Genomic DNA, 13,894 nt, shown 5'->3' with positions numbered 1-13,894 from the left:
CACCCCTGGGAAAGAGGGGAGGGAGAGAACGCCCAACCGCCACCCCCCCCCAGGGGCTCCGAGGGTCCTTACCCGGGTCTCCCCACCTTGCGGAGCCCACCGCCCGCTCCTCAGCTGCGGGAGCCGCACCACGTCCTGGAAGACAAAAAAAAGACAGCACCCCCTGGGGCTGTGCGCCCCAGCACCCCCCCGGGGAACACACAGCCCCCCAGGGCACGGTCACCGACACCCCAGCCAGGGCCAGCAGAACCAGAGGCACCTTACCCCGCACTTCATCCATCCCTCCTCCAGCAGAGCCGAGGACACGCACCCGCGAGGCTGAAAGACAAACACGCGGGGCCGCCGCGTGCTGGGGGGGCCGCCCGGGACCCCCCCGCACACGCTCCAAAGACAGGGCCAAGCCCCCCCAGGCGTCACCTGCTGCCTGGGGGACAAGACGAAGGGCCCCCCGCACCCGCGGCGGAGCGGCTCCACAAACCGACTCTGCCGGGGCACGGAACCCCCGGGGTTCGCTCATCCGGGGCTGAGCCCGGCGGCCGAGCTCCGAGCTCCACCTGCAAGAGAAGAGAGCACGCAGGCACAAAGACATCAAACTCCAGCCCAGCGACCCCCCCGAAGCCCCCCACTCACCTTCCCCTCGGCCCCACAACAGGGCTGGGGGGGGGCGCAGCACCCACCTGCAGATAAACATCCGGATCCGAGCCCCCGGCTCCACTTCTCCACCAACACAAGCACCTGCAAAAATAAAAAATTCACACATCCTGGGTGCCCCGAGCCTCCCTGCACCCACCACGGGAGGGGGCAGAGCTGAGGGCTGCAACAACCCGGGAACCCCCAGGCGGGGGGGTATCACACCAAGGGCAGTCCAGGCTTGAAAGGGGGGGCTTAAACTAACAGCCAGGGCTGGAGGGCACCCAGCGACTGGGACATCCCCTGCTCACAGCAGGATGGAGACACAGCACCCCCCAAACTCACCTGGGGGGCAAGGGCACCCACTGGTGCTGTGCCCCCCCCAGCAGCTCTCCAAGCCAGCACCCACACAGGATGGGATCCCCTCAAAGGCAGCTCTCTTCAAATGCCTCCCATTCAGCACCCAGGGCCTCCCCGTAGCTCCCAGCAGCCCCCACAGGGGTTTAAAAGGCTGCCGGATTGGGCCCTGCCCAGGCCCCCAATGGGACACAGCTGTGCTGGGGGGGCCCAGCCCCCAGCAGCTGTGAGTCATTGCATCGTTAGCACAGCTGGTCTCATTAGCACCCAGCCCTGCACCCAGGCACCCTTCCCAGGGTGGGGGGGCTGTGTGTGTGTTTGCTCTTTGTCCCCTCATCTCCCCCCCACGGATGGCCCATCGCCATCCCAGGAAAGCCACGTCCTGGCGCTGGGGACCCCTAGCAAGGTCGGCAGCCCCCATCTCCCCCACAGCACGGCGGGGCTGGGGGGCCCTTCCTGGGAGCAGCCCCTGGCACTGTGCAGGACAGGGTGGCCAGGGGCACGGCGGGATGGGGGATGCAGGATGAGGGATGGAGGCTGCAGGATGGGAGATGTGGGATGGAGGATGCGGGACGGAGGATGCGGGACGCAGGATGGGGGATGCAGGATGCCACATGTGGGTGCCAGCTGCCGGATGCTGGCTGCAGGATGCCGGCTGCTGAGGGCAGGATGCACCAGGAAGGCCGCAGGATGCGAACTGCTGCCTGGAGTCGGTGGGTGCAGATGGAGGACGCTGCCCGTGGGAAGAAGGGCGAGTACGGGGGGTGCCGGTGGATGGTGCAGGATGCGGCGGTGGACGGAGCCTGCCCATGGCTGCCTGCAAACCGCACCGCTCCGCAGAGGAGCTGTGGCCGGATCCAGGACAACCGTGAGGGGATGGATTCGGGGGGGTGCTGAGCCCTGACACGGGTCAGTGCTGGCCATGCCTGTCCGGCACCATTTGCAAGGCGAGCAGCTGCCATGGCATCAGGGGCTGCGGCCAGGGACAGGATGGGGCCCCCCCCCAGCTCAGGGGCACCCGCACCCAAAACCAGAGCTCGACCTGCCCAGGGACCCTCGACTGTGGGGCAAACCCCCTCCATTGGGAGGCTGGGGGGCCCTGGACCCCTCCCGGCAGTGAAGTTCTGCCCCATCAGGTGCCAAAAATGGGGCTCGGGCCATGGGACAGGGAAGGATGGGATGGAGGTGGCCCCCCCTTCAAATAGAAGCAATGCCAACGAGGTGCCAGCGCCGCCGGGCTCTGCCTTCCCGGGGGGTCCAGATCACCCCCGCTGGCGTCTCCCCTCTGAGTGACATCCCTGGGAGCCTCCTGCTCACTTCTCGAGGCACACGCTTCTCTTTCGTAATGAAATAATTTATTTTCTAACAGTTGAACAATACAGAAGTATCCATATACACAGCAAAGGTCTTCTAAAACACATACTTTCTAAAAATGCGTGTGCTAACTGTAATAAAAAGCACCATTAGATGGTCTTGACACAGGATTCAGAATGACAACGTGGTATTTACAGCAGGAACCGAACAGCTGGAAACAGAACTCATATTCTCCCATCTGCCGCTCCCCGGCTCTCGACTGCCCAAAATAAAGCCGATGCCGGAGCGGGTTCTCTTCTTGGGAAGCAAAAAGAAGAAACGAGAGGAAAAGAAAAGATGGAAAAGCGCAATTAAAAGATGCCACACCCCCCACCCCCCCAAACCAATGCCCAGATGGTTCTGGCTCAGATGTTTTCGGACGGCTCATGTGCCACTATGCCGGATAAATTAAAAGGATGAAACAAAGCTCGTGGCTTTCGGCTGGTGCCATGGCAGAGAGAGGATGCAACGCTTCCCGGGGAGCAAGCAAAGGCAGGCGATGCCTGAACCTATTGCTACACGGGGGGAAAAGTCGGGGAGCAAAGCGCCGGGGCGGCAATCAGCTCCAGCACGTTTTGGATAGAGCTCCGTTGCCGGCAGCTTCCCGTTCTCTGCCTGGAGGTGGGTGCCATCTCTTGCCACCCAGGACGGCGGTTCGGGATCTGCCTTCCACAAGGAAAAAGAAGAAAACCAACCCAAAAAAGCGTGTTTTCGACTCACGCCCATCTGTGCAACGATCTGTCGTAAACGCGGGGTGCGTGAGCGGCTCCTCCCGCCCCCTTTTTTTAATCACAATCTACAAAAATGTCCTTCCTGCAGCTTATTTCTTAGGAATGCTGGTGGATCAGTGAATTCCAGGAAAAGGCTGGCACAGCCGCTGGGCGCCTCAGCTGACGAAGGGGGGACCTGGAGAGACCAAAAGTCGCCGCAAATGGTCCCGGCCACTCGCCAGGAATCAACCACCGGATTTCCAGCCTCGTTCCAGGTTAGTGCATCATTTTGTAGGGTTCCCGTTTCTCTTCGCCCTCAGGCTGGAGAGGAGCACATCCCAACAGTGCAAAGGTCCGACAATTATTAGTTCGGGACAGAAAGAAAAAGGGGGGGGGGGGGGGGAGCAACCCCCATGCAGCGTTTCACTAACAGAAGTAACTCAAAAAGGCACAACACTGAAAAAAATAATAATTTATGCCGAATCGAAACCTTAAGACTTGGTCTAAGTGACATCCAAAAGTCAACTGTTTTCTATCTCCCATTTAACCCCAACGGTGCTTTCCCAACACCCTTCCCTGCTCAAAGGTAGAAAGATCCGTGGCTTCAACGGGATTCCCGAGGCGGTTTCTGGAAGAGGGAGAGGGAGGGCTCTCGGCAAACGGCTACCAGAGCCACCGGCCTCAAAGTGCTGATATTCCACTTCCTTTTTCTCTGTGCTTTTCATCTTTTTGCTCTTTTTTCCTCTTTTTGAAAGCGTAGAGTTTTTGAGGTTGCACGCTGAAGGCTGGCTGCCGGGACTCAGGCGTACCAATGCTAATGGCATTCAAGCCGCGGGTCAGTGTGAATCTGTTGGACATCGGAAAATTCTGGCTGTTTTAAAATAAAAAATCCCTTGTGGTTTTGATTTTCTCTCTTTTAAAACCTAACATGCGCAAAAAGAGCTGAAACTTCGGAGATTTTAGCAATCCGCTACCCCGTCTCCCATCCTCTCACTTCTCAAAGACTTCAAATGATCCAAAAATCGATTTAGGGATGTTAAAAAAAAACAAACAAAAAATAACAACAAAAAAAAAACGAAACAAAAAGAAAAAAGAAATTGAGTTTTACATTGTTCATTCGCTCGCACTTTGCAGTAGCGACGTCTTGGCGACCGTGTTTTCCGAAGGGATTTGTACAGACTGCAGGCACGGGGGGACGCCTGGTTTTGTCTCCCACCGCTAAGAAAAGCCCTTGAAGAGCGAAGCGGCTCCTCGCCGGATGCCAGGGCCTTGCCGGGTGCCCGGGGGGAGCTGGTCAGGGTAGGGGATCGAGCGATGGGGATCGAGCGGGAGGTTTGCTGAGGGGGTGGAAAAGACCTTCGATGAGTTCAAGGGGAAAAGAAACGTCTCCCTTAGCAGATCTCTACATATCAAAGATTCCAGAACATCTATAAAAGCAGAAAGTCGTAAGAATGTTATCTCCAGTACATCGGTTTCATAGAAAAATGAATAAATACTATTTATAGCTCGCGTGTTTTCTGTACATTTCCGTCTGCTCTCAGGTGAGAACCCCGCCCTGCCCTGCTGTCAGGGCGATGGGAAGGGCTCTGGCCCTTTCTTGGCGTGTTCGGGTTTGTGTCCCTAAGGCGGCGACCGAAATCCTTCGCGAGCCCGTTTGAGTGCCTGAAAAGATCCCCACCGGGCAGAGAAGTGCTTCGGACGTGCCGCTGAGATCCGTGGGGTCCCCTCGGGCGCCGACGGCCAGAGGCTGCCCCGCTCCCGCTCACCGTCGGCTTATTGCTAAACTGTTGCGCGATGGATTTGAACAGGGCCGGGCATCGCTTCTGTAAAACAGATGAGGCATCATCTTTGTTTTTTGTGCTAAAGGGATGGAGATAATCTTTGTTCATCTCTCCGAGGTAGAAAAAAATTGTCCCCGAGACAAGAAGCGTGAAAAGGAAATTCCAGGAGCGCTCGCCTAGAACAGCGATGTGCAGCTGTGACGCAGGAGGTGGGATGTCACACGGGACGGGGACGGGGACCGTTTGGTTTTAGGTAGGACAGAAAACTTCCCAGACTGAAGGCGCCCGACCTGAAGCTCTGCGAGAGGGGGGACGATGGCTGCCGAGCCCCACAGCCCCCCCCCCGAACGGCATTCCCCCTGCCAGTAAGGCTCCTGCTCTGGGAAGATGGCAGGGCTGGGCTGGGGTGCATATGGCTGCGCTACTACCCTGAATATTTAGAGTCGGCGGAGAGGAGCCCTCCGACTAACGTGCCGGTGGCTCGCAGTGCAATTCCGAGATGCGACGCGGCTGAAACACTCCGTGTGCCGATCGCTGACTTGCCTCCACTCTCTCCCGGATCTAAACTATGCTAGAGGCTGGCTTCGCCTTCAGATCCTCACCCAAAAACTCTACATTTGGGCCCTGCCGCCGACTATCGGGTATGTGATGTTCCCGGGCAAATGCGGAGTAGAGCCAGAATACTGGGCGGTGACAGCAAGCCAAAAAACCCACGGGAGGGCTTTTGAGGTTGCTGTTACTGCTGCAATATTCTCGGGCACTTCAAAATGTGGCTGGAATGTACGGTCTCGCAGAGAAGAGTTTCCAGGCGGGAAGAGAAGCCGGCAGATGCGAGCGGAAGGGCGCTCTGGGGAGCAGCTTCCCACCCGCAGCCCGACATGGTGTTTTGGGACTTGGGCAAAGCTCAGCTTCATTTCGGTCGGCGGTACGTTAAGATTTTCTTACGTGCAAGAGAATGGTGGGACAGTCCGGTGTGCTACCTAACGAGATCCAAAAGGGAAAGAGCGACGGGTGAAACAGCTAAGGGAGTTGCTTCTTATAGACCGAGAGAAGGCTTGCGATTGCTCTGCAACTTCAACCTCTTCACACCAGAGCTGGAATAGCCCTCATCGCTACAGACGCTCTGCAGGCTCCCTCTTTCGTCCGAGTCGCTCGGGCTGCTGCTGCTGCTCCAGTCAAGGTCCGCGGGAAGGTCGTCCGTGCTCTCCACGTCCACGTCTATCTCTTCTGCAAGAGGAACGGTTAGTGTTACAACGCGACAGGCCAGACCTCTCACCAGCCGGCCCCGCTCTGCCCCGAGCGCGGGGGTCTCACCTCTATCCGAGTCGGAGCGCTCCGAAGAAACAGTGGAGCCGATACTGTCCATCCTTATCCTCTCTATCCCCAGCTTCTCCAGCTGCCTTTTCAGGTGCCGCTGCTCCCGCTGCAGCTGGTCTATTTGGTGTACGGCTTTCCTGTCATAGTCTTCAAGCTTCTGCAGAGGATGAGAGAGAAGGCACCCTGAGCTCCCCAGCCTCCAGCCACGCGTGAAACATCGCTTTCGCTACCCGAGCCCTCTAAACATGACTGCTACCAACTACCAAGGGGCTCCCCGCCTTCAACACGCTCAGGACGTCGAGCACGTGAGTTGTATGGACACAACTTTATCCTCCCGCAAGCCGAGGGACATCAAAGCAGGGTGCGGCATCTGGCCCAGGAATGGAGAGTTCCGGACCTGGCCCGAGGCTGCCGGAGAAGGCACATAGAGGACGCTTCCCCCTCCAAACCATTTATATGAGCAGCTATTTATATATTTCCCCAGCCTTTGATAATCAGGGAGTTGAATGCAGCCCGATGCCAGCGTTCCCCCAGTTATCTCTCGGCTCGTGAAGCTTTAAATACACCCAGCGAGGAAAGCCCTGTTGAGTCAAAGTCTGAAGGACAAAGAGCGAAGTGGAAAATACTCTAGAAAAGAAAGGAAAAAAGCAACTGTCCTCCAATCCTGCAGCCAGTCTCATCTCCAAGGCCTCTGGGCATTGCTGCGGTGTAGGGTACAACGCAGAAAAGCAGCGCGGCTACCCTCTACGAGCCCATCGATAAGGAGAATCGCACGGACTCGCCGCGCCAAGTGCAAGAAGGGCAATACTGACCCGCGACAGCATTAACCTCCGTTGGTATTCCCAAACCAACGTCCCGACCCGGCCGTTGCCTTCACCCCGCTCAAGGATTCAGACACCACGAAGCCCCTGTGCCCCGTGTGCCAGTGCTGCTCTCGAAGCCGAGCTCGGTACCCACCCGATGGCGATGGAGCCCGACTTACTGCGTCTCCTGCAGCAGGTGGGTTCAGCGGCACCGAACGAGCCCACGCTCACCTTGATGTGCAATTTAGCCTTCGTTAGTAAACTCAGCGTGGTGTGTCTGCTGGCTTCGGGTCCGAGGGGTACCAGCCCCTTCAGCTTCTCCAAACACAACCGCAGATGGGCACGCCTGTAAGAAGATCACACAACACGCTGAGCGTTCAGGTACCCGCTTCCCAAGCAGCATTTCACCCCTGTGAGAGCAGATAATCAGAGTGGTTGGAAGCCAAGTCAAACCAGATGCCTTCCCACCCTCTGCCGGCTTCCATGCACTGGGAGAGAACTGCAGCCAGACAAAAGAACATCTCTGAAAACCCTGACTCCAGCTTCGGCTGACCCCACTGACAAAACCCTGTCGGCACCTTTCGGGCTGTCGGGATGCTTGCTTGGCGAGGAGCTGCCAAAGACCTCGACTTTTTGGGCGAGGGTATCCGATTTTGGTCTTTCTCCTACTAAAAAGCTTCACCACAGGGATGCTGTTCAGCCACCGCCTTGCTCCACCGACAGCTGAAGCCATCCGGGCTGACACCACGCAGCTGTAAACCCAGCGTGTCCCTTGGGAACACTTCCTTTCCCTATTTTTAGTAGGAACGGGCCAGTTTCGGATCCACCTCCTTGGCACACGCAACTCCGGTCAAAACAAAACCGGGTCCCCAAGGGAACATCAGCCCCGAGCAGCACCATGCTCCTCAGCTGTCCTGGCACAGGAGCCTGGCAGGAACCCCTCTCTCCCTGTGTTACACCCAGATTTTGTCTGCATTAATACATAGGCTAATGCTTTACTACTTGCACACCACTGCTGAGGGAAACTCTGGCTGCTCGAGGAAGTCCCTTTACCTGTCGATAACTGAGATGCTCCCAGCATGGATCCATTTCCCTCGTGTTTGGCACTCCAACCCCAAGATTTAGGTCACATTCTTGGGCATCGGTTGCAACACCTGCCTTTGAAATACCCGATCGACACAGGCAGCTGCAAATTGGGATTTTGCAAGTACCTGCCTATCTTGTTTTGGGCGCGCTAGGCGTAAACAGGCATTTGCCTACACAAAGTACCTTCTCAATTACAAAACAAACAAAACGTGTGGTCTTTACTCTTTGGGTAAATCCCAAACACTGACAGGCTCGAAGATGAGCCTTTGCAAAGATTATATTCTTGAGGAGGGGGAGGAAGAGCTGCCCGGAGCGGTGCAGACCTGTCCGACCGTGCCGTGCTGGCTTACAAGTGATTTAACTGCGAGATCTACCTGCGGATAAGGAGCTAGCCCAGCCTCACAAGGGCTGCGGCAGCAAAATTGAAATCCTCAGCTACCTCTGGTAAAAAAAAAAAAAAAAAGCCTTGTCACCCTGGCCGTTCACACCAGAAAAACAACGAATGGAAAAAAACAGCCTGCCCCGCCTAGCAGAAGTTACACAGGGGGGAGCGCAGCAGCAACCCGCCCCGCTCGGCCAGCACCGAGCAACTTTCTGGATTACACAACGCCAACACCGGAGTCAAAACTGGGGCTTCCGCTTCGAAGTTAGAGGCACAGCATCTATAAAAGCGCATTTCTGCCACGGTTCACCCAGCCGAAACTGCCATTGTGCTTAAAAACCCCCCGAAATCCCACTGGCTCATAATAATAAAAGAAAAAAACCCTCAAAGGATTCAGTTCCTGGGCAAAACACCTTCCAAGCCCATCAGCTCGTTTCATTGCGCTTGTCCTCACGCTCTGTGAGGTATCTGTCTTCCCATCGCTCTCCCTCCCCGTATCAAGCCAAGCTGTTCCTCGTGCCAGGGGGGGAAAGCAGCAAACTTTGCCCGAGGCCAAGATTCACCGGCTTGACTGCCACAGCATGGGATTAAGGTATCTCTAACGAGGAGCGAAGGAAGAAGGGGCGCTTAATCTCTGTCCAGAGAGAAGCTCATTTCTCCAGCCTCTTCGAAGGGGCGGAAAAGACGGAGCATTTACTGCGCTCGCTGGTGCAATGTTACCAACGAGATTTCGACATGGCTTTGGTTTAAACAAGGCGAGAGGGACGCAAGGCGAGCCTGAAGTAATCAGATGCTCATTTTCTCAGTCTTTTCAAATGAGAAATAAACATCCCTGGCCTTTTCTAACTCATGGCACCTGGGACACGGGCAGTTCTGCCTCTTAAGAATCAAACCGACCGAGTTCACACCAATCCTGCACTTGCAGCAAGACACGGCAAGATCTGAGCTGCGTCCAAGCCACGCCGAGAAAAAGAGCAGCGTATCAAGGACACAAAGCCATCTTTCAGCTGGACGACAAAGACCACACCGGTCTGTCACAAATAATCACAGTTACATGGAGGCACGGCTCCGGCCACGTACCTACATGCCGACTGCGGGTGAGCAGAGGATGACGGCCATCCCATCGGCACGGGATTGCCCCTGGGAATTAGCAGAGGGCTTGAAACCCTTCTTGCTAGCAAGTCGAGAGGTAGGATGAAGGGAGGCACGCTGCTTGGGATTTCACCAACGAACCGGGCGCTGGCAGAGGAGATAAATATCATTCCCACCTTCTCATTGCACAGCTGCTCCAGCAGCCAAGGACAGGGAAAGCTTCAAGTCCGAGCAACGTCAGGCACCTCCTCGGCAGCCACTTTATCCAGCCGTCCCATCCCTTCCCTCCTGCTCCCCATCTCAACGCCGCCTCGGCTCCCTGACCCCAGTTCTCAACCCCTGGAAAAGCAGCAATTCACCCAAACCCGGCTCCTAAAAAGCCTCTACCACTCACCTGTTCTTTTCCATCTCGTTGTGTGTCGACCTGAAAAAGAAAGAATAAGTTATTAACTCCTCTGTCTGACTAGGTACACCGCAATTAGGCTTAACACGTGGCATTAGTAAATGCTCCCCGGAAAAGCTGCAAACCTCGGGGGCTTTCAGAGCTGCCTGTTACCCTGGGGACGGTGAAAATGGCAGAAGGGACGCAGATGGTCTGGTGCAACAGAGAAATTGCCGGATAAATGGCAATAAAAGGACCAGTAAAACCGTAAGGTGGGATTTTAATGTGGAGAGGGTCAAGTTTTAGAACGAGCACTCGGAAGAAGCAGCTGTATCAGTGCCATGATGCCAGTCAGCGCACGCCATCCAAAAGCGAATGCTCCCCGGGCTCGTGGTGGAGAAGGGGAAGCGGCGGCAGCCCCGAGAGCCACCGCACGCTCAGAGCAGAAGGGCTGATCTCTGAGCAGGGGGAGGAAAGTTGCTCTATCTCAATGCAAACCTGCAACCGAGCCTCTATCGGAAAGAAAGTGGGTTTTCGGACAGCGCAGGTGCCCTGGAGAGCTGCTTTTTAAAGCAGCTTTTTAAAGACTTCTTGCACAAGAAGGGCAGAAAAAGCAAGAGGAGTATCTGCAAGATACTGAAGAGACAGGAGCCGACAGCTCGAGTGCTTGGTGCCACCTTTGGGGAAAGCACGCTGCTTTTCGAAGGCTGCGCAGCATCCGAGCAGTCACGTGTCATGCCACAATCCCCAAACCAGCTCAGGACACGCCGGACATACAAGATGGCAACCGGGAGCCCCCAAAGTCTCAATGACATTCATGCCAGTCTCCGCTGTTCAGCCAGTCGTCTCTCGGCAAAACTGGGGCGAGCTGTCAGGAAGATGACGTGTAAAGAAAAGATTCCCCACATCCAACAAGGGCTTCGCACCTCCGAACGAGAGATGGCAAACGTGATGTTGAACCCCAGGCAGGCGTTGAGTCCATTTACAAATTCCCCTGAAGCTCCTAATTTCGACAAAGCTAAGAAAAGGCCGAAAACACAAGCTACTACTACTTTTCTCTCCGTTGAAACCTGGGACAGCTACACGAGGCTGCACTGCCCATGTCACCAGGACCGACGCTCTGGGGGGAAGAGCCCATACTCTCCTTAAAAGCTCGAGAGGCCAACTACTCTAATTTAGGACAAACATTGTTACTTGCCTGAAAACTTAAAAGACGTGGAAAACCCACAGGCTGTTCAGATAAGGACGCCTACCTGGAAGCCCCCATCGGCTCTGGGAGCACCGGTTTCCCCCAGGCCCTGACGCCAAAGGATAAACAAGGGATGCCACCGACGCACCGGTCGAAGACACTCGCCGGGGTCTTCTTCGCTTCGCCAGCAGCATTTTGCGACAGATCACCATTGCGGCCCTCCTCCCGTCTTTCTGATGAGATTCACCTTAGCCTGGCTCCTTTTGTTTGCTTTGCGGTGGGGCTGGTTGAAGCAATCCATTCCCAAAGGCCAGTGTCCCGCTCGCAGGCGATTGCAGAAGTCCAAAAACGTTTGATTCCAGTGGAGACGTTCCTCACTTAAACAGACAGGCGTTATCACGACATGCAGGGGAATGGCGAGTTCTCCCAAGCAGAGCATCTGCAAACAGCCAGGAAGGACTTGGGTCTTTGGCTCCTGTGGGATCTCTCCATTAAACTTTTTTCTGGATAAAAGTCCCGCATTTTACACCGAGGCCTTCGCTACAGCACTTGCAAACCTCACGCGAGGTGACGAACTGCAGCGAGCCCGAGTTCTACCCTCGATCATAAATAAGCCAAATCCTTTTTGAGCATCAGTACTGGCAGAGATGAAGGCTCCCACCACCACTATGCTTTTATTAATAACAAATTCATCCCCTCGTCCACGCCTTTGTTTCAAAATCCTTCTTAGCATGGATTTTTTTTTTTGGTTGTATCCACAATCGCTAATATTTAGAAAAAGGTTCCTTAGTTGATGGACTTTAATTTTAGATAAAATGAAAGGGGACAGGGAACCAGAGGGAACCGCAGCTTCACCCTGGGGCTGGCAGACTGCTTCGCCGTGTGCCCCCAGACCCCTCTCTCAGCGCCTTCATGCCCAGGGAGCCGCTGATCGCGCCTCCCACTAACTCAAACCTCGCCTGTCAGCCCCAAAACTTCAGCTGATTGCCAGCGTTGCCTTCGAAACCCGGTCTTTTCTTCTACAGACCATAACACAGAAGGAGGTAACGACACGCACTGCAGCTACCCATTCCCTTTTTAATACAACACAGACCTTTGTTCTGCTGTCCTGATTCACCTGAAGTGAAGAACAAGCTCCAAATCTGCCGAAAAGGAAATTCAGAGTGTGTGCAGGAGCAACAAACACCAACAAATTCACTGGGAGCCTGCTTGGGACAGGACCGGGAGACGTCACCTGCCTTCTGCTCCTTCAATGGGAGGAGCCCGATGGCCCTAAAACCCCCATGTGGGAGGGAGACGGAAACACCCCAGCTCGGGGAGACACCAGGATTCAGGGTACGAACAAAAATCTTGGGGCGTTCCGGGCATTATTTGTTGTTACGGCAAGATATCAAAGGTCAGCTGTCACTGCGTCATGCAGATGAGTTTGCTCCCAACCAGGAAAATGTGACATATCTGGTGACATCGCCGCGTTGCTCCTCCCTGGGCAAACAGCCTAAAATAGGCCAGTGAGAAAGGAAGCGATCGGCTGCTGGTGACGTGTCGGGATGAACCTGCTCAGGCTTCGCTCTCTGCCCGACTAAGTTTCCCTCGTAGCCGTTTCGAAGGGCTGGACGTGCACGTCCTGGTGCCGGAGCCAGCCCTCCCGAAAGTCAGCTGATTTCACCTCAATGATGACCCAAGTGATTTTAATGTTATTAAAGCGACTGAACGAACCATGATGGGTGCTGGAAAGAAAGAAGTCAGCACGGCGACTCCGGTTTGCACCGTGACACAAGCGCCAGCTCCAAGGTGGCCGTTTCTGTTGTACAAAACAGAAGAGGGAGCAAATCAAACAAGACACGGGGAGCGTTAAGCAATTAATCCACGGGCCTGGGAGGCATAATTAAGTACTCCCCGAAAAAAATAACAAACCCCGGGCAGGTGGGACTCGCTCCTGCAAAACAACGCAGCTGCTTGGAGCCGACTTCAACTCGGACAAAAGGCGTTTTAGAATTCCCGAGAACGGGCTGTGTATTTAACATCAGTGAGGAGTAACCTGCTTTGAGGCTCTGGATGGATTTCGGGGAGGATAATTAAGGAATTTCCTTTTTTTCAAAGGAAAGCAGGACTAGGTGATTTAATTTAAGCATCAAACAAAACTCTGCCCTCAGCCAAAAGCGTATTAGAAAAATTTTGCTTTCTTTACAGAGAATCCTGATGGACTGAGAGTGGTTTCACTTCCCGAGTTTGGGTGGCGCATGCCTGAAATCAAAAGCTCAACTTCCACATTCCCTTCAGCAAACCCATCCGCCACGTCAAACGATTGCACATTCCGTACCCAAGTTTGCCCAAGACATGAGGTTTCCCCTCACGTCTCGCTGGGATGTTCCGAACAGACACCGGCCCCGGCACGGTTGGCGCTCGTCGATCCGAATTTGGGGGCAGGCGGTGCCGATGGGAATCTCTTGATGGAAGTGTGAAGGGGAAAGGGGTGGCAGGGTGGTGGTGGAGGACCTTGGGGCTGGCGGGTGTGCCGTGACAGCAGGATCGGGGCTGAGCACCCGGTGACAGGAGGGTCCCCCCCAGCCCTGCCACACGCCCCGTGACAGCGGGACCTTACTGGATCCGGGCACCCGGTGACCGGAGGGTCCCGGCCACACGCCCCGTGACAGCGGGACCTTACCGGATCTGGGCACCCCCCATGACAGGAGGGTCCCCGTCCCCCACCCAGCCCGGCCAGACACCTTGCGACAGCAGCACCGTACCATATCCCAAGCACCCGGTGACCGGAGGGTTCCCCCCCCCGCCAGCCCTGCCCCACTCCCCCCGT

General features: G+C 55.6%; 2 protein-coding genes across 2 annotated transcripts in view; one reads left to right on the top strand and one right to left on the bottom strand.

Annotated features, from left to right (window-relative positions):
- GCK (glucokinase (hexokinase 4)) overlaps positions 1-13,894 on the top strand; it is a 251,262-nt gene that overhangs the window by 182,308 nt on the left and 55,060 nt on the right. The window lies entirely within an intron of this gene.
- The window catches only part of MXD1 (MAX dimerization protein 1), a 10,657-nt gene continuing 881 nt past the window's right edge, over positions 4,119-13,894 (bottom strand). The window contains exons 4-8 of the mRNA XM_010562927.1: positions 11,147-11,321; positions 9,906-9,935; positions 7,183-7,297; positions 6,146-6,305; positions 4,119-6,058 (exon numbers count right to left, since the gene is read on the bottom strand). Of these exons, the coding sequence (XP_010561229.1) occupies positions 5,868-6,058; positions 6,146-6,305; positions 7,183-7,297; positions 9,906-9,935; positions 11,147-11,321 (671 nt within the window). The 3' untranslated portion in view covers positions 4,119-5,867. The remainder of the gene's footprint in view (positions 6,059-6,145; positions 6,306-7,182; positions 7,298-9,905; positions 9,936-11,146; positions 11,322-13,894) is intronic.

This window comes from Haliaeetus leucocephalus, unplaced genomic scaffold, assembly GCF_000737465.1.
Source record: "Haliaeetus leucocephalus isolate CR32 unplaced genomic scaffold, Haliaeetus_leucocephalus-4.0 Scaffold162, whole genome shotgun sequence".
NCBI lineage: Eukaryota > Metazoa > Chordata > Aves > Accipitriformes > Accipitridae > Haliaeetus > Haliaeetus leucocephalus.
Note: the sequence above shows the minus strand (reverse complement) of the source record. Positions and strands in the feature narration are given on the sequence as shown.